This window comes from Brachyhypopomus gauderio, chromosome 3, assembly GCF_052324685.1.
Source record: "Brachyhypopomus gauderio isolate BG-103 chromosome 3, BGAUD_0.2, whole genome shotgun sequence".
Taxonomy (NCBI): domain Eukaryota; kingdom Metazoa; phylum Chordata; class Actinopteri; order Gymnotiformes; family Hypopomidae; genus Brachyhypopomus; species Brachyhypopomus gauderio.
In genome coordinates, this window is record NC_135213.1 from 28790907 (window position 1) to 28818868 (window position 27962).

The window sequence follows — 27962 nt, forward strand, 5'->3', positions numbered from 1 at the left end:
ACCAGCGCGTGCGATTTTGTCAAATCAAAGTTGTGAGAGCGCGAGAGCGTTACCTTGCCCGGCGATGTGGCGCTACAGTTACGATACGTTACGGCTGTCGTCTGCGCGTATAGTCGTGAATGGATCGTTAATGCATCACGAGTTTGGAGTTGCAATTAAAGCACTGTTTTGGTGCATATTTAGATTTTAAATCTACTAATGTATTCACAGAAGAGGTAATTTGTGGTCTTTTCAATTTTTTCGGACTTTCTTCTTGAGATTACGCCGTCAGGGTTCACCAGCTGGTGGCTGACGTCCGGGAGGTAGCCCGCATCACCTCACGCGCTTCTTTCAAAATACACCTGTTTCGTAAAAGATGACGGAAAACAGCGAGAAAGAAAATGAGCCGCACGACCGAGACTTGCAGCGATTACCTGGGACGGTTCACGTCCAGCCTGAATCAAAGGTAAGGAGCGACCTCATCGCCACGCGCCGTGTCGCTCGCGGCGAGCTCGTGCCACCGAACATCACAGAACCGATGCGAGAGCAGTGCAACGACGTGAATAACTATTTCGACAGATTTGTTATGTAAAATGCGAGATTGTATAACATTTTGTCGATTACTTTGACATGAAAATATGTGGAAATGACCCTGTGCTTAGATTGAAAAATTAACTGATAAATAACGCCCAAATTATTTTCAGATAGGCCTATTGGAACGTTTCTAATATTAACTCACTACATGAGATGGTCACGTTTTGCTCACAACGCTGGAGACACTAACTGTCTCTGAAAATCAGTGTTGTAAAACTTTGAAACAAAGGATGCGTGTCAAAATCTGTGGCAGTGATCGACAGTTGGTGTGTAAACTACATCAGAGCGAGGGCTACGGAGCAGAATGCACCATTGCCACAAAACTCCAAAGTCCGTTTTCAGTTCGTTATCCGTAAAGCCAGTGACAGAAAGACCAAACCGTTATTACACTTACCAGATCAAAGACTTTATCTACTGAAGGTTGAGGGACATAGAGAGGGTGGTATTGTCCAGAGTTCTGCTGACATTTTTGGTTTTATCTTCATGCATCAGACTGCATGTATATACACCACGATGTTCACAGCACTGTGTTAAATATGAGTGGACATAAGGAATATTATCATCACGTGTTTGTCAAAACGTGTTTATAAACACACCCACCCAACACACCTGAAATATTTCCAATATAACAGCAGGTGATGTGCTAGCATTCTAGACACGTGTAGGCTTACCTGGTTCTAACTCTTTATGCTTTTTGTGTGAGTTATCTGTGCTGACAATCAACTTTAATACTGAATCATGTCATTTTTATGGCCAAAGAGACATAGCATGCTGCCTTTATTGTGTACAGTAGGAGGTTATCAAGCAGCATTTCAGGGGGCAGAATGGACCCTGATATATTTTAATGTGTAGAAAACGGACATCTTTATCCTGGACAAATGTTACTGAAATTAAAATGAAGAAAACATATTGAAGTTTCTGTAAATGTATTCGCACATTTCTAGATGGCCCAGGCAGTAATAGAGGTAACAGGGTCACAGTGGTTATGACACATGGGGTCACTCACCATGTGAGTATTTGGTTGGATTTGTGATTCTGTCATAAACTGTGTAGAGCATGAGTGAGTGTGTCTGCAAACCGTTTTGTTTTGGATGTTTTTGGATGTTTATATGCACAAGATTGTGTGTGCTTGCATGGGTTAGAAAGTGTGTGGTGCTGTGAACTGGTATATGTGTGATGTTAGATGACTTCATCAGGTGGAGGTGTTGTGCCTCTGAAACACCTCAAAAAGAAACAGTGAAGTGTCCATTATCTAGAAACAAACTCACCAGTTGCTTTGTTTTCAAACTAATAATCAACCCAGGTGGGACTTGAACCCACAATCCCCAGCTCCGGAGGCTGATGCCTTATCCATTAGGCCACTGGGTCACGGGCCTTTTCTGCAGGACGGCACAGTGTGAGTTGAGCAGGACATGTGTGGCCAGAGGAGAGCAGGACATGGCTGGGCAGTGTGTGGAGAGCAGGACACGTCTATATAGTGTGAGGAGAGCTGGACACATCTGGACAGTGTGAGGAGAGCAAAACATGTCTAGACAGAGCAGAACAGGACATATCTGGACAGTGTGAGGAGAGCAGGACACGTCTGGACAGTGTGAGGAGAGCAGGACATGACAGTGGACAGTAGTGAACCGTATAACGTATATACGGTGTTATCACACACCTCTCCATCAACGAGCTTCAAAATGCTATTGTGCATTGTCTATTTCTGGAGCTTTGACAGGGCCCTTAGATTAAGATAGTGCCAAATATTTATCATTAAATGACAGCCTGTGCATAGCCACACAGATCACGGATACAGATCACGGATCACATGGACAACACCCGGGCAGCAGGATTGATAGAGAGTCTGTGCTGACAGCAGACACACACCCACTCAACCACAGAACAGTTGTGCTCACCCAACCACCCAACACCCAACCACAGCACACAGTTCACCCAAAAACAGCACCCATCTCACCCAACCACAGCACACAGTTCACCCAATCACAGCACACAGTTCACCCAACCACAGCACACAGTTCACCCAACCACAGCACGGGACTGCACATAAGTGTGGGCCACAGAACAAGCCTACACAAGTGGGTGAAGAAGGCAGGGTGAGCCCCAGGGGGGTGAAGTCTGGTGTGAAATCTCAGTTCCCATGCCATCTGTATGTGTTCCAGTGCAACAGCAGGGGACACACCCTGAGAGTGTGAACTCAGCAAGAGCCTGGGCTGACATGGAGGAGGAGAGATGAGCAGGAGAGACCAGGTCTCTGAGAGGCTGGTGGCTATGTGGAGAGAGCAGACACTCTGAGACGTTCTTACATGTTCAATATGACACTTACCTATACAGTTTGTTTTCACAGTGTCCTCATTGGGAATTATTGTCAGGATTCCCAGTGTGTGCGCTCAGTGGTTTCTGTTGTACAGGTTTACTAGTGTGCTGGTTTACCTGCGTACTGGTTTGTTTTGTTACATGGTTGTAGATTTTGCCTTTGGTTTAACTGGTTTGGTTGTTCGTTGGGACTGGTGAGAGTGACGTGACATGAGAATGAGTTTGAAGGTCCTTAAGTACAAAGATAAGGATTTAACAGACACACATACACACTCACACACACATATACACATACAAACATGCATGTATGTACACACACACACACTGGTCTCCTTGTCAGGATGAATGATCTTAATGGGTGCTGACCTTTCAGACAAGTTGTAGAGTGTTTTAAAAATAATAACAGGAATTTGACCAACAGAGAGCAAAAGAAATGAAGAAACTACTGCATCCAGGATCATGGATGTCTGGGCAAAGACGTCTCTGCTATGTGCTTAACTAGCTATAATACTATAAATATGAGATGAAGTCAGACTCTGCAGTAACCTTTAACCTTTAACCCTTCTTAAGCTTTCAGCCCTCTTACCCCTCACACACCCACACAGCTTTGGGTTAGGGTCAAGGTTACGGTTAGTTGGGTAGAGCGCTGGTCTGGAATGCCGAAGTAGAACTCTGATGTAGAACTCTGATACAGAACTCCAATGTAGAACTGATGTAGAACTCCGATGTAGAATGCTGATATTGAACTCTGATGTAGAATCAAATCAAAATCAAATCAAATATATTTGTATAGCGCTTTTCACAACACATGTTGTCACAAAGCGCTTTACAGGATTTACAAGGTTAACAATACTATGGGTCCAAATCCCTAATGAGCAAGCCAAAGGCGACAGTGGCGAGGAAAAACTCCCTATGATGGTGGGGAATAGGAAGAAACCTTGGGAGGACCAAGACTCAAAAGGCAACCCATCCTCCATTGGGCGGCCCGTTTACACACAAATTACACAAAAACAAATTATACAGATGAATACACAAGTTACAAACAAATCACACAATCAGTCTAAGTATGAATGAAAGTTCTGGGTGTTGATATTGTCAATGTAAATGTCTTGTGATGAACGCCAGGTTTTCATTCCGTGTCTGAGTGATGATACTGTATTGTAGGCTCCGACTGCAGTGTTACTCCACAGGTGAACCTCGGAGAAGAAAGATATGTGATGTGGTAAATATGTAACAGATTAATCAAAGGCCAAAGTAAACAATGTAGAACTCCAATGTAGAACTCTAATGAAGAACTGATAGAACTCCAGTGTAGAACTCTGATACAGAACTCCAATATAGAGATCCAATATAAAACGCTGATGTAGAACTCCAATGTAGAACTCTAATGAAGAACTGATAGAACTCCAGTGTAGAACTCTGATACAGAACTCCAATATAGAGATCCAATATAAAACGCTGATGTAGAACTCCAATGTAGAACTTCGATGTAGAATGCTGATATAGAACTGATGTAGAACTCCGATGTAGAATGCCAATATAGAACTCAGATGTAGCGTCATTTTCGACTGGTTATATTACTGTAATGTATCATGTTTCAGTGCAGAATATTTTTTAATGGAGCTAAAATCATTTTTCTCCATTACGTCCCACTGAATGCAAGTGAGCGTGTGTGAAAATTGACTTACAAGGCCAGACATATCAATAAACCTATTATTGCACACACACATATACACACACAGCAGAGCCCTCCAGTGGAGTTGCAGGGTTAAAAACAGCAGGATCATAGCAGCAAGCAGGATATGATGAAAGGGGTAGTGAACCTGCAGCTTATTATTGTGTGTGTTTGTGTGTGTGTGTGCATGTGTGTGTGTGTGTGTGTGTGTGTGTGTGTGTGTGTGTGTGTGTGTGTCTGTGGGCATGCGTGTGTGTGTGTGTGTGTGTGCTTGTGCTGAAATTCTTGCTAGTAGCAGTGTTGTCTGCCTTTATCTTTCATTTATCTGTGCATCCCTAATGGACTATTTTTAGACGCTGCTTCACGCCTTCAAACGCAGTTGTAACAAGGCCACAGTGTGTGTGTGTGTGTGTGTGTGTGTGTGTGTGTGTGTGTGTGTGTGTGTATGTGTGTGTGTGTGTGTGTGTGTGTGTATGTGTGTGTGTGTATGTGTGTGTGTGTGTGTGTGTGTGTGTGTGTGTGTGTGTGTGTGTGTGTGTGTGTGTGTGTGTGTGTGTGTGCGCACTGGTGCACACTCATGCAGGTGTACCGTCTGTCCCTGAGTGTCACAGCAGAACGACCTGTGACTGCTGTGGCTTCAGAAAGCAGGAGATATGTTCATCATATCAGCATCAGTCTCTAATCACGCCCTGTCTGTCTGTCAGCCTCTTCCACGTACCCTGAGTGCATGCAGACTTTAAGGAAGGTCTTTGGATCATTGTCTAATAATAGCTACCAGTGTGTTTAAGAAACACACACACACACACACACACACACACACACACACACACACACACACACCGCACTGAGACACAGTTGTAGCACAGCAGTCAGCCAGGGTCAGTGTCCCACTGAACGATGTCTTCTCCACATATCTGCTATCTGCTCTGCATTATTACCATGCTTCACCTTAGTCTTTCTCTGAAGAACACCCCCTCTATAATTGCCACAGGGGTGTTCAGGCTCACAAAATAAAAGCCTCCCCAAGGATTTTCCCCCAGCAGCCTGGACTTGCTGATTGGTTGATGTCAGCATACAGAATGAACCACTGAAATCAGCTCAGTGACCCGAAGCCGTTTACTTCTAGAACTGCTTGTTTACTTCTAGAACTGATTGTTTACATCTACAACTGGATGTTTGCTTCTAGACCTGGATGTTGACATCTAGAAACGAACATTTATGTGCTTGTTTACTGTGACACAGAAAAATTCCAACATCATTGCTCTTCACCAAAGCCATCATCAGTGAAGATCTTGCCTACACTAGGGAGAACAAACAGCAAATTATGGTCCTCCCATGGTCATATGATCTGGCCTGCATGCAGTCACGTGATCTGGCCTATATGACAGTCATGCCGTCTTATTAGATTTGCAATCACGTCTCAAATTAGTGGAAATTCAGAACAATAGGATGTGATTTCACTGAGAACATCTCAATAGTGGTCTGTCTCTCTCCCTTTCTCCTTTTTCTCCCTCTCCTCTCCCCTCCCTCCTTCTCTCTGTCTCTCTGTCTCCCTCTCCCTCTCTCCCTCTCTCAGCTTCAGAGGCTGAAGCGCTCCTTGTCCTTCAAGTCAGTGATGCGGAGTAAAAGTGTTGACAACTTCTTCCATCGGGCCATTAGCGAGGCTCCGCCTCCAGACCTAATTACAGAGCCTCCTCCCCCTGTGATGGAGTCACCCTCACCTCCACCCTTCCAGGAGCGTTCTTCGCCTTTTGATAGGTCACCATCGCTGTCACCATCCATTAGCCCCAATCCCTCGCTGTCCTCTCGATCGCCTTCAGTCAGCCCCTCCCTGTCAATCAACTCTGAAGTCCAGTCACATTCCCGCCCACAGAAAACTCACTGTTTCCAAGAGTATGTGTTTCGCCGGCCAACTGTGTGCCAACAGTGCAAGCAAATGATTACAGGTATACACACCTACACACTACATGCACACACACACACACACACACACACACACACACACACACACACACACACACACACACACACACATATATACATACACAACACCCACAGATCACATTTTCACATTTTACAAAGCCAAGTTAGCACAGAACTCTCAAGACATCTTAGGATTACTTGGGATTAGTCTTCATTCCCACTTTTCTGTTGCAGTGTTACTCTGTCCAGTCCACACGCTTCACCACCCAGTCCACATGGTTCCTTTAACTCAGCTCCCATGACTCCTGCTTCGGGTATTCAGTGTTCCTGATGGCTTGGATTAGGAATACTGGAATTTGGGTTGAAGCAGCAATGTGAACTGGCCAAACTGTATTGAGTCATAGTGGTTAGTGAGAAGAAGCCCTCAGTGGGTTTTAAGGACATGTCAGGACATCTCATACGTTCTGGGAGATGCTGTCCTGCCATGACACCACATCACACTGTGTGTCAGGAAAGTCAGTTCTGTCCTCTACAATAAAAAAAAATTGTTATAGTTATTGTACAAAGTCTAAAAATACATACAAAGTTTTAGTGAGAATAAATGAATGCTAATTACAGGTAATGCATGTAGCTTTTTCTCTGTCTCTCTCTCTGTCATGCTGTATCTCTCTGTCTCTTGTGCTGTGTCTCTCTGTCTCTTGTGCTGTGTCTCTCTGTCTCTTGTGTTGTCTCTGTCTCTTGTGTCTCTCTGTCTCTTGTGCTGTCTCTCTGTAGGGAACTCTAAGCAGGGTTTGCGATGTAAAGCGTGTAAGCTAGGAGCTCATCTTTGGTGCTCATCAGAGCTCTCGCAACAAGCTTGCAATGGCAAGGTGAGTCTCAAACACACATACACTCTCTCTCTCTCTCTTTCTCTCTCTCTCTCACACACACACACACACACACACACACACACACACACACACACTCTGGGCCTATATATTGACATCCCACCTTCTTCTGAACAAACCCAGTGTAATGTGGGCTGAGGTGCTCTGGGTATTATCAGACTGGCCCTGCCCATACAATATCAGACAGGCCTGGCCCCTGCATCATCACACATGATGCATCATCAGAAAGGCCCCACCTCTGCATCATCAGACAGGCCCACCTCTGCATCATCAGACAGGCCCAGCTCTGCATCATCAGACAGACCCACCTCTACATCATCAGACAGACCCACCTCTACATCATCAGACAGGCCCCACCTCTACATCATCAGACAGACCCACTTCTACATCATCAGACAGACCCCACCTCTACATCATCAGACAGGCCCCACCTCTACATCATCAGACAGACCCACTTCTACATCATCAGACAGGCCCACCTCTGCATCATCAGACAGACCCACCTCTGCATCATCAGACAGGCCCACCTCTGCATCATCAGACAGACCCACCTCTACATCATCAGACAGACCCACCTCTACATCATCAGACAGGCCCCACCTCTACATCATCAGACAGACCCACTTCTACATCATCAGACAGACCCCACCTCTGTATCATCAGACAGACCCACCTCTAAATCATCAGACAGGCCCACCTCTGCATCAACAGACAGCCCCTACCTCTACATCATCAGACAGACCCACCTCTGCATCATCAGACAGGCCCCACCTCTACATAATCAGACAGGCCCACCTCTGCATCATCAGACAGGCCCCACCTCTACATCTTCAGACAGACCCACCTCTACATCATCAGACAGACCCACCTCTACATCATCAGACAGGCCCACCTCTGCATCATCAGACAGGCCCACCTCTACATCATCAGACAGACCCACCTCTACATCATCAGACAGGCCCACCTCTGCATCATCAGACAGGCCCACCTCTGTCCCACGTTTGAGGCTGGAGAGGCTGGGCTTCCTAACTGGGTCAGCTGAGTTAACCAGGCAGACAGCACTGAGCCAGAAAGCACGAACTGACATGGCAGAGTTCATACAGGGGGAATGACTTAAGAGGAGAGGAGAGGATGAGAGAGGAGAGGATGTGATGTGAGAGGAGAGGATATGAGAGGAGAGGAGAGGAGAAGATGTGATATGAGAGGAGAGGATGAGAGAGGAGAGGATGTGATGTGAGAGGAGAGGAGAGGAGAAGATGTGATGTGAGAGGAGAGGAGAGGAGAAGATGTGATATGAGAGGAGAGGATGAGAGAGGAGAGGATGTGATGTGAGAGGAGAGGAGAGGAGAAGATGTGATGTGAGAGGAGAGGAGAGGAGAAGATGTGATGTGATGTGAGAGGAGAGGAGAAGATAAGATAAGGATTAAACGGTCTTTGACCAGCATGGATTTGTGGGAGAGGGACAGCAAGCAGCTTCGTTCAGTGCAGGTTAGTGATAATGCTGCTGAAGATCTTTATCTCTCTTATTTTAAAGCCCTCTCCTCCTACTACTATCTTGCTGTCTGCAGCTTCTAATTAGTCCTCCCTGTTTTTCTTCCTCTCTTTTCTTCTTCTCTTTAACCTCACCATATTACCAGGAGCAAGTGAAGAAGTCCATGTGTTGTCCATGTGGTGGGCATTGTGTCTAGTTCTGTACATGGAGAGACAACGTTCTGTATGTGGAGAGACAGTTCTGTATGTGGAGAGACAGTTCTGTATGTGGAGGCAGCTCTGTATGTGGAAAGAGAGACAGTTGAACAATGGTCTGACTGGATTTTCCATCAGATATATTCCTTGGGCGAGCCCTGAGCTAACCCTGCATCTGGAGAAAAGGAAGAGCTCTGAGAGATCTTTTGGTCTCATGAAGGGGTGGCGCCCTGTGTTGTTGTGCTCAGCCCACGTTCCGCACACTACGATGAGAAAACCACTTCAGCCTCTACATATGACTCTTATGCCTCCAAAGTCACTCACAGTATTTACCATGACACACCATCTGTTGGTTTGTTAATGGAAGATGTCTAAATATAAGAATCCCACAGTACAGGGTTGTACTGTAAATGAAGGGTTTTACAGGGGTGGAAAAGTTCTGATCCCCTTTGAGAGGATCATTATCAGTGAAAACTGTAACCTCACTAAAGTATCAGAGTCATTTAAATGGTGCAGAGTCACAGAATGAGGGGAACGCAAAGAGAAATAACATAACAATAAATAAATAAATAAAACACAACAGGCTACACAACATCAAAGGCTAGGACATAAACCGGGGCTAGGATAACAGGATTAACAACAGAGTCTTTAGACCAGCAAAATCGAACTGAAAACATGGGATATAAATACACAAGTTAATGAGGAAATAGACTTGAAACAGGTGGACACAATAACGAGGGGTGGAGAACTAACTAATCAAGGGGGCATGGAAACTGAACCCAAACCAAAAAGCACATGGAATAATGAAAACAATGAAGTAATTGACAGGTAGGGAGGGGCCAGTCCTGACAATAGTATTAAAGTGACTGGTGGCTAGGACACAGGAGGTTAGTGTTACTGAGTTGTTACGTCATCTGAGTTGTTACATTGTCTGTTGTTATGAGTTACAAGCTGTGCTATGATGTTTGAGTTGTGTTATGTTATTGAAGTGTCATGGTCCACCCCTGACTCCTCCCTTGGACCTGTTGGTGTTTGTGTATACGTTTGTCTGTGTCTATGTGTACTTACCTTTTTGTATGTTCCTTAGAGTGTGTGTGTTCATCTGTGTTATTCATATCACCAGTCTCTTTTCTTGTTATCATTATGTGTTACACTCGTGTCTTGTTATTGTCAGTATTTACGTGTGCATGTTGTCTACGTTCTTTGTCAGTCATTCTGGTGACTTCATCCCGTAAATGTTTACGATGTACATTTGCGAAACGCTGTCTGCTCGGCATCCTGTTTCCTTGAAATTGTTATACTAAGTTGTGTAATGTTATCTGAGTTATTAGGCTATCTGAGTTGTTAGGTTATCTGAGTATTGTTATGATATTTGAGTTGTGATATATTATCTAAGTTGTGTTACGTTATCTGAGTTGTGTTTACCTTTCAGTATGTCACTTTATGGTGTTGCATTCCAACACTGGATCCTAATTATCTCAGAACGCAACTGAGTATTTCACATCTCTTCAGTTTATCATCAGTTTATCACTTTCTCCCTCTCTCTCACACACTTGTTCTCTCTCTCCATCGCTCACTCTCAGGGGATCAGACTGCTGCTTTGTCACAGCTGTTTTGCGATGCGTGTCATTTGCAGTTATGTAAATGTTGTGAAATGCTCAACCTCTTACATAAGGAGGTCTGAGGGAGGTGGTAATGCTGCTGTTAAGGCTGATGGGATGGTGTAGTGCCTCAGTGTTACAGGGTTTCACCAGCGCTAACACACGTGTCTCAAAACCTTTGGCCCTTTTCTCAATACTAAACACAAACCTTCAGTCTTCTTCCAAACTTAACTCATCTACTCTAGTGCCCAGTGTCAGTTTTTTCAGATCATACACAAACCCAGAATCAAACCCTGTTGAGTATTCATACTGAACCAGAAACTGTACCACAGTGTTCAGGGCAGGTAGCTCCACAAAGCAGATGTTTATTGTATGAATGTGCAGTGGATGCTGTGGTGACTGCAGGAAGGCATGACAGGGTTGATTCCTCGATAACGTCCCTGGTCTTCTGCAGCTCAGCGCTGGAGACTGTGAGTGGCTTCACCTCATTATCCTGCTTGCCTCGCTGTTACTCCACCAACAAGAACGTTTCACAGCCACTCCAATTTAATCTGAAATGTTCTTGCTCTTCGTCATCTTCCTCATCCTCACACCCCACCTCTAACACACTCTTATCCCTCTACCTCTCTGACCAGTTCCTACAGCGCTGGTATCAACCTTCTACTCACCCGCCTCTGCAGTTTGAAATGGCTTTTACTGGTTGAATCATATCATTAGCAGCAGTGTGGACGGTGCTGAGTCACTGTGTGTAACCTGTGATGTCTGTGCTGTAACTGTGCTTAACTTCTGACACCTGTGGTCACACTTATGCATCACAAGTGCACCGTGGTATTCACTGGGCTTCAGCGAGTCAGGGGAATGTGTAGAGCACTGCAGAAAGAGCACGAGCAGCAGATCCTGTCTGCCTATGTGGAAACTGTTCAGGGTTTTGCCAAAGATCAGATGAATGGGTTCAGGTCATTGACCATTCAGTTCTGACCATTCAGTTCTGATTTCAGTTCTGACCATTCAGTTCTCATATTGTGGTCCAGTGTTTCAGCAATAGAGAAAAATGAAATCTGGCCTGTGTAAGTGAGTCCACAGAGACATAGAGACCTGGGCCGTCAGCATCCCGATATTCACTCTACGGGTATCACTCTACGGGTGTGCTCAGATGGCATTTCGTGGCCATTTATGACAGGGCTGAGGGCTCCTGTAACAGAATGTGCTGCGTTTAGAGCATCCAGGCAGCAGACAACATGGCCCTAGGTTGGACTTACTGAAGTATGGAAGTCTGACTGTCTGCCAATTTCAATGAATAATTTAAAGCTTGTAGTGTGAACTCCACATTTGTTCTTGTTCAGACACTTAGTGGAAAAGTGTATTTGTGCTTTTGCATGCATGTATGAACTGTGTGTGTGTGTGTGTGTGTGTGTGTGTGTGTGTGTGTGTGTGTGTGTGTGTGTGTGTGTGTGTGTGTGTGTGTGTGTGTGTGTGTGTGTGAGTCTTCTGAGCACTATATGTGTGTGTGTGTGTGTGTGTGTGTGTGTGTGTACTTCAGCATGTGCACATGAAAGAGGTATAATGAGCCAGATTCACCTCCTAGAGCCAAGATTCTCTCTCTGTCCCCCTCTTTCTCTCAGGCTTCCAGTGTTTCTGTCTCTCTCTCCTTCTCTCTCTCTTTCTCACTCATGGGAGGCTCTAGCTCCTGCCATGTCATCTGATTTTGTGTCACTTTCAGCACTTATGAGATCTTCTTGTTCACTGAGTTTGATACCTCTTTCTGACACAGTGCGTTTTCCCCCGCTCCCTTATGGGCAACATGGCCGTTTGTTAGGTGAGAGACTGGAGAGAATATCAGCTTATGAAGGAGTGTGACATCCATGACCTTTTGGGCGGTAGAGGTTGTTGTATGGTCTCTCTCTCTATTTCTCTCTCTGAATCTCTCTCTCAATCTCTTTTTTCTCTCACTCTCTCTCCTCTCTCTCTCTCTCTCTCTCTCTCTCTCTCTCTCTCTCTCTCTCTCGCTTAAAATATTGCCAATTCTGGCAAAAAAAACAAGAGAAAATAGAGCCAAAGCATTTCACACTGTTTACAAATTTGCTGTGTGCAATCTGCCTCCACTTGTACTTATGCATCATCTCCTGATTGGCCAGTTTAGAGCTCCGCAACGTCTGATAGGTGCAGTCCTGGCCAGGCGTGTGAGTAGAGGCAGGTGAAGAAGTACAACGAGCAGTGAAGTGACTCCTGTAACTCGGCAGGAGTGTTTCACGCACGTGTCAAAATGCACACGCATCTCATTCACGTGTCAAATGCACGTGCGTGTCTCCCACACATGCACACTCGCAGTACAGGATACCTGTGTCAGAACACAGTCCAGTGAGTGTGGGGTACATCCCAGAACACAGTCCAGTGTGTATGGGGTAGAACCCAGAGCAAAATCCAGTGTGTGTGGGGCAGAACATAGAACATAGTCCAGTGTGTGAGGGTAGAACCCAGAACACAGTCAAGTGTGTGGGGCTGTTTCTCCTTCCTGTGAATGAGCAGGTGTTGCACTGATATCTAACACATTAGACATGCAAAGAATTGCTCCAAGCAGTTGCATTCAGTGATCATCTGTTCATCTGTTCACACACACACACACACACACACACACACACACACACATACACACACATTAATACACCAACAAACACACATTCACACAAAAAGCACACATATGGACATACATACAAATAGAGAAATACACAACACACACACACACACACGCTTGAATACACCACTAAACACACATTTACACAAAAAAACACATTCACACAAAAAGCACACATATGGACATACATACAAATAGAGAAATACACAACACACACACACACACATATATATATGGTGTGTGTGTATGTGTGTGTGTGTGTGTGTGTGTGTGTGTGTGTGTGTGTGTGTGTGTGTGTGTGTGTGTATGTTGGTGTGTGTATACACACACACACACACACACACACACACACACACAAACAAGTACACCCATATAGCAACATACACACACAAAAACACTGACACCCATTATCCTTAAAGCTGAAGTAGCTGTGATATCACACCAGTGTAATGATCTTTGATATATGACAGTATAATAATCTGATATATATATAATCTTTTCACCCTCTGATTTCTCATTTTCCTCTTTTCCTGATTACTGTTGTTATCCTCTGGAGAGGTTCTAGCTGACTTCCTGATTGGTTCTAGCTGATCTTTAGCCCTGTTTTTCTTATTTTCATCTGTTCATTATTCCTGGCCTTCACTACCCTCATTTTCCAGTCGGGGGCGTTCAAACGGAACTTCAGTTCTCCTCTGCTGACCAATGAGCGGTTTGGGGTCGTTAAAGAAGCTCCGCCCTCACGAGGTAAAATTGGAGCCCATTCTGATTCCTCAGAATAGTGCAGAAAAGGAAATAATAGTCCATCATGTTCTCTATATATATACACACAGATGCATATATACACACACTACACACTAGGGATGCAAATGATTAATCGACTTTCGATTAATTGTCGATTAAGACGTTACTCGATCAAAATGTATTAATCACGATTAATCATTAGAGAGCGCTCCTGTAGTAACTTGAACAGAGCGTAAGAACGAGAGGTGAACACGTGTCGCGAAAGACCAGAGTGGAAAACAAAATGAAGCGGGCGAAAAGACGTGCGGTGTGGGACCATTTTGAAGCGTGTTCGGGAAACGAGGCAGAAACTGCGTAATCCAGAAAATCCCAAGGAGGAAAACTTTATTTTCCACGCAACTCAAACAATAGCACTGTTCTCTTCCCCTCCCCTGGCGCGCGCAGGCGCCGCTCTCCCAGTGTCACTTAAAGGGCCAAGTGCCTGTCTGTTAGGGAATTCGCTGCGAGGAGTAGTAGTCGCTACAATTTCAACATTGTTAATTTAGGCTAAGAAGTCAAATGTTCTCTGTGTAATGCGGTATTGAAGTACAACAGTTCCACTAGCTCACTCAATTATCATTTGAACACCATGCATGCAGCTGTCCTGCATATCACCAGTGCACCTGGTCAACCTAAAATCACAGCTACACTGGGAAGGCGAGCGTTTTCGAAGCTTGCTACAAAAAAATACGAGTGAGCTAAAAACAAAGCTATCTACTGCTACTACTGTAGCCCTTACAACAGATTGTTGGACGGCTCTAACAACAGAAAGTTACATTACTGTGACGTGCCACTACACTGACGAGAACTGGCAGCTAAAATCTGCAGTGCTGATTACGACAAACATGTCGGATAGACACACCGCTGACAGTTTAACTGACAAGCTCAATGATGTTGTGGAAACTTGGGCACTCTCCGGTCGTGTTACAGCATGTGTTCACTACAAAGCTAGAAACATTGTCCAAACATGGGCTCAATAATATTCTGTTTGGCTCTCTATTTAATTTCTTCTTTTTTTAAAACATTTTTTTTTATGTCTAATGTTTCAAATTGAACTGAGCCAGTCCTTAATTTATTCCTTTTTTAAAATGAAAGAATGTATTTTGTTATACCATAAAAATTTCCTCATGCATAATTACTTGAGCAATATATAATATAATACAATATAATTATCATAATATAATATATACTTTTTGAACAAAGTGTTTTAACTACACTGCTCAAAAAAATAAAGGGAACACTTAAACAACACAATGTAACTCCAAGTCATCCACACTTCGTGTTCAGATAGGAAGCAACACTGATTGTGAATCAATTTCAACTGCTCTTGTGCAAATGGAACAGACAACAGGTAGAAATGAGAGATTTTCAACTGATTTCAAAGATTTTTATTAACTGAGATCTAGGATGTGTTATTTTAGTGTTCCCTTAATTTTTTTGAGCAGTATATTTAGCTGATATTTTTAAAAGCCCTATTGAAACACTGAAATTCAGGTGAAAAACCCCGCTTATCGATTAATCGAAAGTCGATCGATAAGATCAGTCAACTAACGATTAATGAATTAATCGATAATTTGCATCCCTACTACACACAGATACATACACATATGCATACACACACAAGGCACGCACATATGCATACAAATAGTCCTGTCAAGTTCTTTATAGCATCTAAATGTTTGGTGTGTGTGTGTGTGTGTGTGTGTGTGTAGAACTGGGGAAGTGCGCAATAGATCCTGTGTATGAAGCCCTGCGATACGGAACATCTCTCGCACAGATGAGCCGATCCAGTTTTGGCAGCATTTCCGAATCGCCATGTCATGAGGTAACACAGTCCTTACACCAGGTATCATATATCTGTCACCAGGTAACATGGCCCTGTTTCTACAAAATACAAATCTTTCATGAGGTCCCACAGCCCTGAGAAGTAATACAAATCTATGATTTTGTATCTGCTAACACAGTTCAACAGGTAATCCAACCCCATTACTACATTTCATGAACCTGTCACTAGGAAACAACTCTTGTTACTAAGTGATGCAAACGCATAAGATAGTACAATCATATATCCAGGTGGCACATCCCCATCACCAGATAATATGGCACTAACCGTTGTACCTTGAGATTTTGGGTGAGAAAGTCAGAATCAGTGTAGTAACTGGCCACCTTTCACAATACAAGCAAACTGCTTTCATTACATACTACCTCATTCACACCTCTCATACCTCCACCCTCCCAAGTAATGGTTTCTGTTGTATCTCTCTCTTTCTCTCTCTCTCTCTTTCTTTCTCTCTCTCTATAGAGTAATGGAGGAGAGGAGAATATGCATCGGGAGCCCATTACTGAGGAGGTGTCTGCGTGTGACTCTGAGGGTGAGGCATGTCACCAGCCCCACATAACCCCTCTAATAGCTTTGCATGTATAGCAGTTACAGTGTGGATCTTAATTCAATTACAGTTTGGGCCTAAATTCAGTTACAATATGAGTCTTAATTCACTTACAGTGTTGGCCTAAAGTCAGTTACAGTATGAATCTTAATTCACTTACAGTGTGGGCCTAAAGTCAGTTACAATATGAGTCTTAATTCAGTTACAGTGTGGATCTTAATTCAGTTACAGTCTGGACTAGGGCTACATTGCTGGTTCATCAGTGTATGTATACCCTGTGTTCTTAATGCCTGGTGTTCTTAATACCCTGTGTTCTTAATACCCTGTGTTCTTAATACCCCGTGTTCTTAATACCCCGTGTTCTTAATACCCCATGTTCTTAATACTCTGTGTTCTTAATGTTCCGTTGCTGGTCATTGTTTCAAGTCTCTTGTTCCTTGTCTGGTCTACTTCCCTCTACTATTCTCAATTTCAGGTGTGTTCAGGTGGTTTCTGTTTCATAATCACAGTGGTGTGTCTTTATTTAATTACTCTAGTTCATACTTTTGTTTCATGTTGTACTTATTTGGTTTTTGCTGTGTCAGTGTTTCTTGTTTCTGTTCATTATGCCACGTCATTCCCGTAAATCTAGTTCTTGTCCGTATGTTGGAAATTTTACCCTAGCCTTGTCTGCCGAAGGTATTTCTGTTACTGCCCCTATTAAATCTTGCCTCTGCACGCACTTGTGTCTGCCTCAGTCATGCTAGTGTTAAAAGAGAAGATGGAAGGAGACTCAATGTTTACACCACTCGAAATGGCCATGAAAATGGATTATAAATGCTAGCTAGCCAGTTAGCTATTGTTTACAGTTTACAGAAAGTTTCATAAACATGAAAATGGATTATACCAAGCTAACTAGTTAGCTAGTGTTTACAGTCCACTTACTTTTATTAACATTCATTTCTTTACTCTCCAAAGTTAGATAGTTTCACTGACAAAAGCATGCGAACTGGCTAAAATGAGTTTCACAAAACATGGTTAGGCTTTACTCCCTGCTACAAACTCCAAAAGTTTTATTGACACACAGCTCGGCAACAAACGCATCCTGTGTGTTGTACCTCCCCTTTCTTACACTTCCTGTGTGTTGTACCTCCCCTTTTACACACTTCCTGTGTGTTGTACCTCCCCTTTCACACACTTCCTTGTGTGTTGTACCTCCCCTTTCACACACTTCCTGTGTGTTGTACCTGCCCTTTCCGACAGTTCTGCTGTTTGCAAATTTGTTAAAGGTGAATGAATGAATGAATGAATGTTCAACTTATATAGCGCCTTTCTATATACCCAAGGATGCTTTACAATTTTAACACGGATACAACTCATACACAACCAATCACACACCGGCGAGAAGCGGCAGCCAATTGCGCACAGCGTACTCTCTCCCGGGATCCACAGCCCCCTGGGGGACTGAATGGGGTACAGGAAGGGGAGAGAGGACAGACCCTAGTGGCAGAGCACCATCCACCACTGGGCACACAAGCACACACACATTCAGACAACTGCTTTTTTATTGAACATGAAGACACACAGACACACTCAGGGAGAATTTGTCAGGGAATCAGGGAGGGCCAATTTACCTAACCTCCATGTCTTTGGACTGTGGGAGGAAACCAGAGATCCCGGAGGAAACCCACGCAGACACGGGGAGAACATGGAAACTCCACTCAGATAGGTACTTGAACCCAAGACCCCAGTGCTGAGAGGCAAACGTGCTAACCACCAAGCCACCGTGTTGCCCCAAAGGTCCCATGTTAAAGACCCCTGTCAAGGGCCCGTGTTAAAAACCCCTGTTAAAGGCCCCATGTTAAAGGCCCCATATTAAAGGCCCCATGTTAAGGCCCCATGTTAAAGACCCCATGTTAAAGGCCCCCTGTTAAAGGCCTCATGTTAAAGACCCCATGTTAAAGGCCTCATGTTAAAGGCCCCATGTTAAAGGCCCCATGTTAAAGGCCTCATCAGAATCAGAATCAGAATCAGAAATACTTTATTAATCCCCTGGGGGAAATTGCAATTGTTACGGCTGCTCCTATTAATAAAAGTACACTATATAAAAAAAATACTAAAAATATTTACATAATTAAATAACAAATCAAACAGAGTTTAGGAGAAGAACTAGAAATAAATAAAATAACGTGTCAATAGAAATAAAAATAAAGTGTCAGTAGAAATAAAAATAAAGTGTGAAGTGTCAGATGCAATTGTTGTTGTTATTGAGAGGGTATTGCACATTTGAAAAGTAATAATAATATTGTATAATCTTGCTATATACTCTTGTTATAATAATTGTATTGCACATTTGAAGGTAATACTAGTAGTAAACATTACACAGATGAATATTGAGCATTATGCTTTTAAAATGGAGTTGTATAGTTTAATGGCCACAGGTAAAAATGATCTTCTGTGGCGCTCTGTAGTGCATTTTGGATTTATGAGTCTCTCACTGAAAGTACTCCTGTGTCTCATCACAGTGTTGTAGAGTGGGTGGGATACATTGTTCATAATACCCCTCAACTTAGACAGAGTCCTCCTTTCTGACACTGCCGTCAGCGAGTCCAGCTCTACACCCACAACATCACCGGCCTTACGAATCAGTTTATTAAGTCTGTTGGCATCTGCCACCTTCAGCTTACTCCCCCAACATGCCACAGCATACAGGATAGCACTCGCCACAACAGACTCATAGAAGATCTTCAGCATAGTCCGGCAGATGTTGAAAGACCTCAGACGCCTCAAAAAAAAATAGAGGCGACTTTGGCCCTTCCTGTAGAGCACATCAGTGTTCATACCCCAGTCCAGTTTATGGTCAATGTGAACACCTAGATATTTGTAGTGTTCAACCATGTCAACACTGACCCCCCTGATGGACATAGGGGTCACCGGTGCCTTTTCCCTCCTCAAGTCCACAACCAGTTCTTTAGTCTTTGTTAAATTAAGCTGCAGATGGTTCATCTCGCACCATTCAACAAAGTCATTCACCGTCGTCCGATACTCATCCTCATCACCCTTGCTGATACATCCAACTATTGCTGAGTCATCAGAAAACTTCTGAAGGTGGCAAGTCTCTGTGCAGTAGTTGAAGTCCGTGGTGTAGAGAGTGAAAAGGAAGGGAGAGAGGACAGTCCCCTGTGGAGCACCAACGTTGCTAACCACCCTGTCCGACACACACTGCTGCAAACGTACATACTGTGGTCTGCCGGTAAGGTAGTCAGTAATCCAGGTCACAATAGGGGTATCCACCATGTTAAAGGCCCCATGTTAAAGGCCCCATGTTAAAAGCCCCATGTTAAAGGCCTCATGTTAAAGACCCCATGTTAAAGGCCCCATGTTAAAGGCCCCCTGTTAAAGGCCCCATGTTAAAGGCCCCATGTTAAGGCTTCCTTGTATTCTTTAAGTGAAGTGCAAATCATTTCCAAAATGTAATTAAACTCTTTTCTATTCCAAATGTGGTATTTGTAGGCAAAAACAGATTTCAGATGTGACCTGCAGCCTAGTCCTAGCTATCAAACCATGCCTTCTCTCTCTCTCTCTCTCTCTCTCTCTCTCTCTCTCTCTCTCTCTCTCTCTCTCTCTCTCTGTCTCTCTCCCTCCCTCTCTCTCTCTCTCTCTCTCTCTCTCTCTCTCTCTCTCTCTCTCTCTCTCTAGTGGTTTCTCTGGCTGACAGTGAAAAGGGTGACACTGAGGACAGGGTCAGTTTAAAGGTAAGATATTAGCGGATATTTATTAATGTATTTATGTTTTATTAATGAATTCATGATTTAATTTATTTATGAATCCCCACAGAGAGTGTGTGTTACTCTCTTTAGGTACAGAGTGTGTGTTATTCTCTTTGGGTAAAGAGTGTGTGTTATTCTCTTTAAGTAAAGAGTGTGTGTTATTCTCTTTAAGTACAGAATGTGCATTATCGCCTTTAGGTACACACTGTGTGTTACTCTCTATTCCATCCGTTGAGAACCCAGTTTGCTATAATCAATCATTCTAGTCCCAACACATACGGATACACCACAAAAATATTTAATATTCACCATAGTGATTTTGTGCCAGACTGTGATTTTTAAAGTAGAATGTTAAGCAAGTCTTATGTTTGTGTGTGTGCGTGTGTGTGTGCGTGCGTGCGTGTGCGTGCGTGTGTGCGTGTGTGTGTGTGTGTGTGTATGTGTGAGTATATTTATAGGCTCCTAGACGCATTGAGGTTCACTCCATTCACACATATGTAGCTTTGTACAAGTTCCTCCCACAGGAAAAGAATGACCTGGAGCTACAGTAAGTGAACGCCGTGTGTGTGTGTGCGTGTGTGTGTGTGCATGTGTGTGCGCGCGTGTGTGTGTATGTGTGTGTGCATGTGCATATGTGGATGTTTTTATTTGTCCTTGTGTGGAACTATTATTATTTGCCCTCTTGCACACAGGTACGCACACACACACACACACACACACACACACACATTCCTTCCTAGGTCAGTGTCAGTTCTTGCTGCGGTATAAAAATATGATGAGGAAGCAATAGCAGCACACAGCTGCAGTCCCAGTGGACTGTGGGTTTATTCTAAATGTCTCGTGTCAGAGCAGACAGTGCAGCACAGCTCAGCACCACACAGTCCTGCAGTCCTGAAGAGTCCTGCACAGGACCACTTAATCCTGCAGAGTCCTGCACAGTACCACACAGTCCTGCACAACACCATACAGTCCTGCATAAGACCACACAGTCCTGCCCAACACCACAAAGACCGGCACAACAATCACACAGTCCAGCACAGCACCACACAGCCCTGCACAACACCACACAATCCTGCACAGCACCACACAACCCTGCACAACACCACACAGCCCTGCACAACACCACACAGTCTTGCACAACATCACACGTTCCTGCACAACACCACAGTTTAGTGACTTCACTGTATGTTTGGGTTCAGTGTGCCTGTAGGTTGTTTTATTTTACATGTAGGTATACAGTAGTTCCTACAGAGAGACATCATGAAGTCATCCAGGAGCCTCTTTAAGAGAGGGCTGTGTCCCGTTACGCTTTGATCTTTTAGATATGATCTTCTAGATTTGATCTTCTAGATTTGATCTTCTGCTTGGCTGTACGGATATGACTCGTTAAGCCATTGGTTCTTTAGCTTGTGCAGATCTTTAGGGTTTAGGGTTTGAATGGAGGGGGGGTTGGGTGTAGAGGTGAGGGAGGAGGGCGTTGAATGTAGAAGTGGTCGGGGGTTGGGTGTAGAGGCGATAGAGGGGGGATTAGGTGTAGAGGTGATGGTGAAGTGGTTTGGTGTAGAGGTGTTGGTGGGGGGTTGGGTGTAGAGGTGATAGTGGGGGTTGGGTGTAAAGGTGATGATGGGGGTTGGGTGTAGAGGTAATGGTGGGGGGTTGGGTGTAGAGGGGGTGGTGGGGGGTTGGGTGTAGAGGTGATGGTGGGGGGTTGGGTGTAGAGGTGATGGTGGGGGGTTGGGTGTAGAGGTGATGGTGGGGGGTTGGGTGTAGAGGTGATGGGTGGGGGTTGGGTGTAGAGGTGATGGTGGGGGGTTGGGTGTAGAGATGATGGTGGGGGATTGGTTGTAGAGATGATGGTGGGGGGTTGGGTGTAGAGGTGATGGGTGGGGGTTGGGTGTAGAGGTTATGGTGGGGGATTGGGTGTAGAGGTGATGGTGGGGGGTTGGGTGTAGAGATGATGGTGGGGGATTGGGTGTAGAGGTGATGGGTGGGGGTTGGGTGTAGAGGTTATGGTGGGGGATTGGGTGTAGAGATGATGGTGGGGGGTTGGGTGTAGAGGTGATGGTGGGGGTTGGGTGTAGAGGTGTTGGTGGGGGTTGGGTGTAGAGGTGTTGGTGGGGGGTTGGTGTAGAGGTGATGGGTGGGGGTTGGGTGTAGAGATAATAGTGGGAGGTTGGGTGTAGAGGTGATGGTGGGGGTTGGGTGTAGAGGTGATGGTGGGGGAATGGGTGTAGAGGTGATGGTTGGGTGTAGAGGTAATGGGTGGGGGTTGGGTTTAGGGGGGATGGTGGGGGGTTGGGTGTAGAGGTGATAGGTGGGGGTTGGGTGTAGAGGTAATGGGTGGGGGTTGGGTGTAGAGGGGGTGGGGGTTTGGTGTAGAGGTGATGGGTAGGGGTTGGGTGTAGAGGTGATGGGTGGGGTTTGGGTGTAGAGGTAATGGGTGGGGGTTGGTTGTAGAGATGGTGAATGGTGTTATGTGCAGTTGGTTACATCAGATGTGCTGTTAGCCTGCAATCATTCCTCTTCGCTCAATCTTGCTTCAGAATTCACAAATCATTTCATTTGCATTGCATAAAACTAACATATAACAAAGAGACAACCGTCCTTTTATCTTTCATTGTTCTTTAAAACATTCTCACCTCATACATTAATTTTGCAATTCCATGTTCTTTTAACTAAATGGTAAAGTGAGCACTATGAGCTGGTCATAAATCCTGGACCAAGAAGCAGAAGTCCTGCATGAAGTGGCATCAACCAGCTGACTCATTCTGCCTGCTGGCTTGAGCTGTCCATGGGAACGACGATTCCTTTCTGGGCTGTTCCCTTCTGGACTGTTCCCTACGTGTTTTATGCATGACTACAGGTCTATGGGGAGGTGAATGTTTCTCTGCTGAAATGATCTGACGGTGAGGATGCTGTTAACTCCACTCTCCCACTGCTCTCTCTCCCTCTCCCTCTCCCTCCCTCTCTCCCTCTCACTCTCTCTCTCTCCCCCTGTACGTGGGACAGGCCTGGTGACCGTGTGCAGGTGATAGACGACTCCAACGAGGACTGGTGGAAGGTGAGGCCTTTTATATTAAAAGCTATGGTATTGGCCCATTGCTGCATCTGTGTGTTCCTGCAATGTTACAGAAAATGTGATGGTTGTGTGAGGCTGCTGTTCCCACAGTACACTTGAAGCAGCTCTCACCCCGTCTGAGATCCCGTCTGAGGCTACATGCTCTCATGGAGCAGAACGCTAAGCCAGTAGCCGTCTCACTATCGGCCACTCCAGGATTAAACAGACCAGGCGCATCACTCCCAGGCTGCTATGATGTAAGCACATAGTTGAATTTACAGTGCTCTGAGTAAACAGCTTATTAGGGCCGATGGTACTGAATGGAGTCTGAGCGCAGCACTAGCCAGATGTACCTGCAGGAGTCGCTCCAGGCCAGACACACTCATGAAGACTCATGAAGACTGACAAACTCATGAAGACTCATGAAGACTGACACACTCATGAAGACTCATGAAGACTGACACTCATGAAGACTTGAAGACTGACACACTCATGAAGACTCATGAAGACTGATATACTCATAAAGACTCATGAAGACTGACAAACTCATGAACACTCATGAAGACTGACACACTCATGAAGACTCTGACAGACTCATGAAGACTCTGAAAAAAATGTGTCTCTTCAACCTGCTCTCGCGTGCACTACCTTCCTGTGTCTGTCTTTACAATTGCTTCTCTATTTCCTCCACATCCTGCTGAAAGGCATGCGGGCGTGAGCCAGTACCAAGCTACGGTTGTCATGGTCGCCTGCCCCTTAGACACGCCTGCCGCTGCTGTTCTAGACCCTGTGTGCAGTGAGGGAGTCAGGAAGTGTAACGGGGTGGGTCACAGGGTTCTGACAGCGGAGAAACAGAGCTTGATGAAAAATTAATAATGCTTCCGCTCCACTGATGGAAGTGAGACCCTCAGCGGGACCCTGGGAAGATGGCACCTCAGCGGGACACGTGGAGCACACACAGCACATTGTGGGCAAAGACACACACATGCACATACACACACGCTGATACAAACATGTACTCAAATACAAACAGGCACTTGTGTGCATACCCACACACATACACACACACACACACACACACACACACACACAAATGTGGTTTTTTTTTTACCCTCTTAATACTTAGTGAGACAGAGTGCCATTCTACACTTGAGTTCTTGTCAGACTGCCTCACAGTGGGATATAAAAGAAAAAACATATATTTAGTTGCACAATTTAGAGGTTTATAGTGCAGCAAACACATAATTTTGCTGAATTTGTTTCTTGTACCATGTGTACACTGTCTGTACAGAACATGCATACCTTCATTATGTGTGTAAGTAATAGGTTAGTACACTGCATGCATGCTGACCTGAGATGGACCATCTGGGTTTGAGGGACCCAGTGACCTCTTTCGCACACAGACCTGAGGACAAAGGAGGCCCCGTAATCATTCTGTCACACCAAACACACTGACCCTGATCCCAGAGGCATCCACTGACCACAAGCACGGTTTTCCTCCATTATAATAACCTTTGTGATTTTATAGTGATTTTGCTTATATCCTTAAAATTAAGTAGCAAGAAAATATTGCCTTCCCCTCCAAAAGCTGGTGTAATGTCCCTGCAACTTTCTATGAATTTGCAGCCAGTAACATTGTTCAACATTGCGCTGTTCTCTTGGGACAATGAGTCATATTTGCCCCCTGCAGACTGCTAACAAAAAACCCACTAGCAGAGAATCCACAAATAAAATAACACTAACAGAGGACCTGCTAACAGAGGACACATTAACAGAGGACACACTAACAAAGGACATGTTAACAGAGGACCCACTAACAGAGGACGTGTTAACAGATGACCTGCTAACAGAGGACCCACTAACAGAGGACCCACTAACAGAGGACACGCTAACAGAGGACATGATAACAGAGGACACTCTAACAGTGGACCCGCGCACAGAGGACCACTAACAGAGGACATGCTAAACGAGAACACATTAACAGAGGACACACTAACAAAGGACATGTTAACAGATGAGCCACTAACAGAGGACACACTAACAGAGGACACGCTAACAGAGGACACTAACAGTGGATCCGCTAACAAAGGACCACTAACAGAGGACACTCTTAACAGTGGACCCGCAAACAGAGGACCACTAAAAGGACATGGTAACAGAGAACCCACTAACAGAGAACCCATTAAGAGGACATGCTAACAGAGAACCTGCTAACAAAGAACCCACTAACAGAGGACATGCTAACAGAGAACCCAATAACAGAGGACACGCTAACAGAGCACCTGCTAACAGAGGACCCACTAACAGAGGACCCGCTAACAGAGGACATGCTAACAGAGGACACCTGCTGGCAGGCCTCAGGCAAGCAAAAAGGGACGATGTCATGCACCAGTGCACATAAGCTACTTATATACACTAAAAAACCCAGAATGACACTGCATTGTCATCGTGAGATGAGACGTCTGTGAACTTCCAGCACCCCAGTGATGATTGGTTTGACAGAGTATGGTGTTGAGTCATACAAATCAAAGAACCCAAGAGAAAAACCTTGCAGACTTTTTTGGTTGGAGTTGCTGTAGCAACTAACTACAGTATGTGTATATGTGTATTTCAGGGGAAGAGTCGCAATAAAGTTGGTTTTTTCCCAGCAAACTTCGTACAGAGGGTGCGCCCTGGAGAAAGAGTGTGGAAGGTCACAGAAGGCTTCCATGGTGACCGCGAGAAAGGTCACATGACAGTGAAAGAGCTGCAGGTAGGCTAAGGCATACATTACAATACACACACACATATATACAGACACTCACAAAGCACAGGAAAATCTTACTCATACTGACTGGATCGGGTTGAGTAGCATTTCCTTTTGCTGTCATTTTGACCTGTGGTCTCAGGTGTGTGTCGGTAAAGGTGAGGAGGACGATGGCTTTCTGAAGCTGAGCAGCGGGAGGAAACGTGGTCTCGTGCCCTCACAATGTGTCCTGGAGATTTAAACCACGCCCCTGGACGGCCATCTGAGATATAAACCACGCCCCCTGGCCAGCTGAGGGGCAGCAGGAGATCTACACACACTCTCACACCTAGACGGCAGGGACGCACACCCCACACACGCAAATATTCATATACACATACATGTGCACGCACACACACACACACACACACACACACACACACACACACACACACACACACACACACACACACACACACACATACACACACGTAGCAGAGAGAGAGAGAGCATCTGGAAGCTGCAGAACAGAGGATGCACCTGAGCCTGGAACAAGCTGCACACCTGTACCGTCAGTACCAACACACCTGTACCGTCAGTACCAACACACCTGTACCGTCAGTACCAACACACCTGTACCATCAGTACCAACACACCTGTACCGTCAGTACCAACACACCTGTACCGTCAGTACCAACACAGCTGTACCGTCAGTACCAACACACCTGTGCTATCAGTACCAACACACCTGTACCGTCAGTACCAACACAGCTGTACCGTCAGTACCAACACAGCTGTACCGTCAGTACCAACACACCTGTACCGTCAGTACCAACACACCTGTACCGTCAGTACCAACACAGCTGTACCGTCAGTACCAACACACCTGTACCATCAGTACCAACACACCTGTACCGTCAGTACCAACACACCTGTACCGTCAGTACCAACACACCTGTACCATCAGTACCAACACACCTGTACCGTCAGTACCAACACACCTGTACCGTCAGTACCAACACACCTGTGCTATCAGTACCAACACACCTGTACCATCAGTACCAACACACCTGTACCGTCAGTACCAACACACCTGTACCATCAGTACCAACACACCTGTACCATCAGTACCAACACAGCTGTACTGTCAGTATCAACACAGCTGTACCATCAGTACCAACACACCTGTACCGTCAGTACCAACACACCTGTACCGTCAGTACCAACACACCTGTACCATCAGTACCAACACAGCTGTACCGTCAGTACCAACACACCTGTACCATCAGTACCAACACAGCTGTACCGTCAGTACCAACACACCTGTACCATCAGTACCAACACACCTGTACCGTCAGTACCAACACAGCTGTACCATCAGTACCAACACACCTGTACCATCAGTACCAACACAGCTGTGCTATCAGTACCAACACACCTGTACCGTCAGTACCAACACACCTGTACCATCAGTACCAACACAGCTGTGCTATCAGTACCAATACACCTGTACCACCAGTACCAACTCTATCATCGGTACCTATACACCTGTGCTGTCAGTACTAACACACCTGTGCTATCAGTACCGACATATCTGTACCGTGAGGACCAATGAATCTACATACCTGTGTCATCAATAAAAGCAATGGAGAAAGAAGAAAGAAGAGTGTCACAAAGTTTTCTTGGCCATGCGAGCCGGTCCACACAAGGGGCTTTCAGGATACTGCAGGGCCAGCTGCCTGAGCTGACCTCTGACCTCTAACAAACACAATTATTGGGGTGTCCTTCATTGGACCTGTTGCACTGTATTTGCCAATCAGCTGTGTTTATATTTGAGGAAACATAACTGTAGCAGAATAGTACACTAACCCTAACCCTAACCCTAGGTGTGTGTTACCCTGTCCATGGTGCGAATGTGTGTTCACTAACACTGTCTAGCCTGTTAAAGGGACACGTCGGTTAAAGTAGCC

At 45.1% G+C, this 27962-nt stretch overlaps 1 protein-coding gene and 1 non-coding gene across 4 annotated transcripts; one reads left to right on the plus strand and one right to left on the minus strand.

The window, feature by feature from the left end:
- Window positions 1-27562, plus strand: LOC143510978 (SH3 and cysteine-rich domain-containing protein 2-like). Of its 3 annotated transcripts, none has more exons than XM_077000918.1 (11): window positions 1-445; window positions 6141-6510; window positions 7262-7356; window positions 13953-14037; window positions 15786-15898; window positions 16376-16445; window positions 20139-20194; window positions 20668-20756; window positions 23219-23270; window positions 25882-26019; window positions 26156-27562. In XM_077000918.1, exons 1-11 carry the CDS (start codon window positions 356-358, stop codon window positions 26252-26254), a joined length of 1257 nt encoding a protein of 418 aa, XP_076857033.1. In that variant the 5' UTR covers window positions 1-355; the 3' UTR covers window positions 26255-27562. The 3 variants fall into 3 exon arrangements, with proteins under 3 accessions (XP_076857033.1, XP_076857034.1, XP_076857035.1); XM_077000919.1 differs by having other exon boundaries at window positions 25916-26019; XM_077000920.1 differs by lacking the exons at window positions 25882-26019; window positions 26156-27562 and adding an exon at window positions 23379-23493.
- Window positions 1869-1941, minus strand: trnar-ccg (transfer RNA arginine (anticodon CCG)). Its single transcript has one exon. It is a non-coding gene; the product is annotated as a tRNA-Arg (tRNA).
- Window positions 27563-27962: the final 400 nt, after the last annotated feature.